The 5,548-nt window shown below is 47.6% G+C and overlaps 1 protein-coding gene across 1 annotated transcript; it reads left to right on the top strand.

Annotated features, from left to right (window-relative positions):
- Positions 1–1,066: 1,066 nt before the first annotated feature.
- T265_10393 (hypothetical protein) lies at positions 1,067–4,941 on the top strand (the record flags this gene model as incomplete). The annotated part of the gene is made up of 4 exons (XM_009176757.1): positions 1,067–1,264; positions 2,250–2,423; positions 4,550–4,650; positions 4,776–4,941. 4 exons carry the CDS (start codon positions 1,067–1,069, stop codon positions 4,939–4,941), a joined length of 639 nt encoding a protein of 212 aa, XP_009175021.1.
- Positions 4,942–5,548: the final 607 nt, after the last annotated feature.

Here is a 5,548-nt window from a genome sequence, read left to right as displayed (position 1 = left end):
CTTGGGTTTTTTCTTCTGTATTAGATGAACGATTTCACGAGGGTCCCCGACGGCATGAACTTCACCCATCTCGGAAGCTTCGGGATTCCACCAGGGTTTTTCATAAGCACCTGAACTACGCTTGATTCGACGTCCGTTGCACTATCCAGCTGAAATATACTATTGAAAAGAAAAGGCCTTCACTGCGGAGTTACTTATTAGAAAATGCCAACTAACCAGTTATAGACTATTGGATAGGGAAGCAAAACTCTCATATGCATGTAGTTTACAAAAACTGAATATCCATACTCTTCTTGAACGCGTCTGTCTGAAGCTTCCTGGATATTCATTGACCGTTTCTCAAATGCAAGCAAATGCTACAAAGCGACTCCACAAATTCCGCAATAGATCTCCCTTTTCAAGGGACGCAAAGCGAATTTACAATAAGAAAACATACTACTTGCATATCTCCCCGATCAGTAGTTTCACCGGTACACTATGTCTGGACCCCTCCTTGGGATCCTAGAATTACGACCACTCAATTTTCTGGCGGATGTTTGTCGATGCCTTTCAAGGATACAGCTTTTAAAGCTCTGATAAACTTGTCTCAACGCCATACCACTGTTTTCTTGACATGTGTATGATTTGCTCGACTCCGGTCAACCATGGACAGAGTTTTGTATGTGATTAGATAGCATCAACGTGGACAACAAAACACGAGTGCTACGTGCCGCTAACTGACCATCACGAATCAGTGAAGCGAGTGAAGAGAGAGTCGATAGAAGTTATTACTAAAACAGATGACAGCGGATTCTTGATTGGGACTGAATATATTCCATCCAAAGCCGAGTTGCCACACATAGGCAAGGATAGCCGGATGGACATCAAACCGGTGCAGACATCATCGTCATCATCATCATCAGTGTTCAAAACCGATGCTTCACTGCCAACCATGTTCATGGTTGTACGTGGGCTGGGATACTGCCAAGGCGCCCACACATAGACAGGAGGACGATTAGGGTCCTTAACCAGAGCCTTCGGCTCAAAAGCCCAACCGCAAGCAAACGGTGTTTGGCGGGAAATTCAAATGCATTACCATTTCTACGGAACAAGTCGCCACATGTTCCAACCCCCAACCTGGTATGAGAGACTCTGTGAGTGTCGCGAGACATTCTCCAGTATAGCTCAATGGATCGCTGAGGTGCGCAAACCGTCACACCATGGTAAGGTCCAGTCTCTTCGTGACGGCGGTGCGAACGAAGATCACACAACACTCGGCTTAATGGTGATCGGTTTCACTTTTCCCCGCGAGCTTTTCAGTCAACAAGAAACTTGAGCAGGGAAGCTATAGAGCATAAACGGTAATCGCAATACATGTCTCAACCTGGAGAGCGACAACTGCAGCTCGACCAACTACAACTGACTACACAGTCCTTGTTTAACCTACACATTTTGGCAAACTTGTTGCGGCTGGTCAGTGCCCGCCATGCTCCTCGGGGATTCCCTGACCAGTCGTTTGGATGAGGCCAGGTCTCACCGCCATATAGTACGGTTGATGGTGCGTGCCCTTTAATATGATAAACTTCGATTGTGAGATCGAATATGTCGCAAGATGGCTAATGCAGTTCGTCGTGTCTTATCGATGCGTGCGTTAAACTCGTCGGTTGTCGTATACATCTATCAGGATTCCCAAACAGATGTCAGGAGCTGATAATCCTCACCTTGAGGGCGCAAAACGCGCGCGTGCACGAGGGGCCATTTCCACGTAAGATCGCTTGTACAACGCATAATTAGAGTCCTGATTGTTTCACTTAACGTGGTTTCGATGTTCAGATTCAAAGTTGCTTGAAAAGAAAAATTGAAGATGGGAAGGAACCTGGACAGGTCTTATAAGTCGGAAGTGCGTTTTTGCCTGCACGCAACCGGAAGTATGGGCAGAAAGGAATTTCTTCCTTGGCAAATTCTGCACGCGACTGTCAGGCGTGTAGAGTTCTCAACGGCTCAGTAGTATACCTCGCACTGTGTGCTCTTCATCTGATCGAAATTCTGCCTCATCCTGTCGCGTTTGTGTCTCACGTGCCTGTCTTAAGTGTTACGGTATTACTGAGTCCACCAGTAAAAGTACCCCAACTGGCACGGGGCTTATGCTACCGTCGTTGCTTTATTCGCTTTAGGTACCTTTTTGTACAAAGAGATGCCGTTGTGTTCGCCTCCCTTTTCGCGAATGCATTCTTGTCCCTACACTAATCGTAACAGTTTAGTCTTGTCAGAATACGAAGACATATCAGTCTTTTGTGAACACGCGTGCATCAGATCGATCCGGATGTGTTGCGCACGAGTATATTGATTGGAAGGTCCGAGTTTCGAACTCACGTCTGCATCTAGACTTTTCCTGTCTCGGCTTGGGCAACCTGGTAGTATCTCAACTCTTGTGGTTTCTCCGGGTGACTTAACATCTAGGCACCGAAAGGGTGTTACAGGTGGACGGTTTTTTTTGGATCAATCTCGTTTCAGGGCAGAAGCCGAGAGAGATTCTATTTGGAGTTCACAGCTCTGTTGTGCCACTGTATGAAGAACACTAGTGCGAGGTACATCATCAAGCAAATTCTTCTGTAAGGCGGTCCAATTGCGGTTCTATCTTTGACTTATCAGCCTTCGTTTTTTTAGGTCCCATTCTGTGTACGCAAACGTTACCAGCTGCCTTACACCACTCTAGTTCGTGAGTCTTCTCACTCCGTCTGGCCCGCACCAGACTGTTTGAGTTGATCGCTAACAGACCCCACAGAGTATGCGAAACTTCCGAAGGAGTACAACGCTCCGCATTGAGACTCGTCTTAACACCAGCTGCCGAATTTCTAGCCGAAACCCTCCCAATTTAAATGTATTACGAGGCCTGTTGCTTTTACAAATTCACAGGTATCCCCTCAGTAAATTGTGTGAAATGCTCCGGTTATTAGACGAGGAATGTGTTTCTTAGGTTTTTCCGGCGAATCTATGTCAAACATGATGAACGAGAATGGTCTGGATGGGCGTGGGAATCGGAGGAATATCGGCCGTCAAGTGTAGGTCATCGCCAGGGGTGGCGAATGGTCGTAGCCCGGTGGCGTCTACCGTACCTAAACCCAGTTCCGCTGAGGGACGGTCACTTAGTGGCGCCTCTCCTGAGCTGAAACGTCCTGGCTACCAGGACAGACCACCAGCTAGGTAACTTTCACAGATTTCTAGCTACTGTTTGACAGCGTATTTGCAGAAATCGCGTACTAGGAGTGTATGTTATTTGTTGCATGGATGGACACTCCAGATTTGGCTGTTTACGGAGACTTAGTCAGACGCTGAGGGTTGTAAATATCGCACTGCTAAGGTCATTTCACACTGTACGACAAGCTGTTCGGGCTTGAGTCCGTATTTATCATGGTTGAAGCAGCTGTAGTCCTCAAAGTTTTGATTTACGCCCGACTGAGGGTCACCTAACGGCAGTGAACTACCGTCGGCGAATCACCCGCATCATCATGCCACCAGCATCATTCGGTGGTTCACTAAACCACCCACTTACGTTCTCGGTCCGAACGAGTGCCTATTTTAACAGCAGTTGAGCATGCAATCTCATCTAGAGAAGAGTTCGCTGCGCGTGTATGTGTGTGTGTGTGTACGTGTGGTCGAGAAACCTTGTGAAGCGCGATCTCTCTTAACGGTACAGTTGTTTGTTTCAGCTACACCGTTCGTGTTATGCTAAGCGTCCGGCAAGCCGTTCGCTTACACTTCAGACACGTGGCCAGTCATGTGCAGTTCACGATTTTTGCTGCGGTTCTATTCCTTCTGACTCTGGCTTTGTTGTTGTTGTTGTGAGTTTTGTGGGATTCCATAAATAGCATGCATGCACTCTGCGAACAAACACATGGATGATGATCCGGGCCTGGCATTGCTTGTCTTGGTAAGCACGTACACACACACACACACACACACACTGTTGAGTTGCTTAGTGTTGTTGGTGTGCACGGTTCTGGACAGCGTTGGACTTGCTTTAACCATGCGACGACAAATGTAAACCCGGTGTGCTATTGTTTCGGCCCGGGGTGTGGTTTTTTTTCTGCACCGGGTGATTCTATACTACACCTTGGAAACAGATAGTTTCCGTCGCCATCCTATGGGATCTGGATAGGAGAGGAAGCACTCGAGTGGTAGGGAGATTTCGAATTGACACCCTCTCACGACACGTGATCCAGTGTTGGTGCGGTGCGCCTTTCAGGATGGAGTCCCCTTGGACCCCTCTCCCTGCAGTTGACTGCAGATATTTTAAAATATGGTGAACGATCACTGTCAGTGACTTTCCAGATTGTCCGATTGAGCGCCTGGAGATGTAGGCCAACACCAGGAGCCTCCTTCTCCCACGATTTTCCCTTCTCTTTACATTACGGCTTCAATTATAGTTAAATTTATTTTGTGTCTGTACGGCAATGAAACATCATTGTCAGCGCTGGTCTTGTTCATGATGGTGACGACATAATCCAGTGGCCTTCACGATTGTTCAATGTTTGACGGGGGATAAGACCAAAAACATTGTTGGCAACAGGCTCATAATTGGAGGAAACGCTCGCCGCCGTTTTTCCCCATCTTGAGTGGACTACTCAAATGCACTCTGGAAGTTCACTCACTCGACCGTTCACTGCGCCTGTGAGAAATACAGGGTGTGCGTTGTCTGCAGGATGAATCGCGCTTCGAAGTTGCAATCAGGCGGGCGTATACTGACACCGCATACAAACACCCGTGATATTGACTAATAAATCGTTCAATTGTAGCACCCTTTCGGTGCCTAACTGCCGTGCCGCCAGAGGGAAGCACGAGGACTGGGATACTGCCAGGTTGCCCAAGCCTAGACAGGGGAAGTCGATAGATAGAGGTCAGGTTCGGACCACGGACTACCGATTGCAATCGAGATATGGGCGCTTCGTGACCGGACTTTGATATTGTGTGTTTGTTCCGGATGTTCCTCGAAGTGAACATCATAAAAACCAGATGGTCGCCAAAAACAGATTTGTGCTTTTCACATGAGATAATTCAAGTAGTACCGTAAACTTTGAATGTTCTTCCTCTCCCTCTGTTTATCTCCACTGTCTCCATTGGTTCCCCCCTCTTCCTCATCACCACCACCACATTCATGATCTTCCAGCTTCCTTCATCGCCCTGTCTCTACGGGTTCGATGACCTTATCCAAAAGTTCGCATCGTTCACACACTCTACTTGTTCCTCAACAGCTGATCCCATGTCTGAATCTTTCTTACACCGTTTTACTACTCCTATTGCGACAGTTGGTAGCCGAGTGGCATGGCGCGAAATACAAATGTCGGTTGAAAACCTCATGGAAGAGATGTTGGTGAACTGGAAAAACCTCGACCCCGGTTATCGCATGTGCTGGTTGTCAATTTTCTGCGAATGCCCGACCTACACACACATAATTAAACCCGTCCCTTCACGCCATTGAGATTGGGGAACAGCCTGTGTGTGGTGCTATGAGCACCCACCTTGTCATTGTGTCACTGAGTTCGAGGCGGATATATGGTTAGGGTACGGA

Source organism: Opisthorchis viverrini (assembly GCF_000715545.1).
Source record: "Opisthorchis viverrini unplaced genomic scaffold opera_v5_371, whole genome shotgun sequence".
In the NCBI taxonomy this organism is placed as follows: domain Eukaryota; kingdom Metazoa; phylum Platyhelminthes; class Trematoda; order Opisthorchiida; family Opisthorchiidae; genus Opisthorchis; species Opisthorchis viverrini.
The sequence above is the reverse complement of the archived record's forward strand: the minus strand, read 5'-3'. Positions and strand labels throughout refer to the sequence as shown.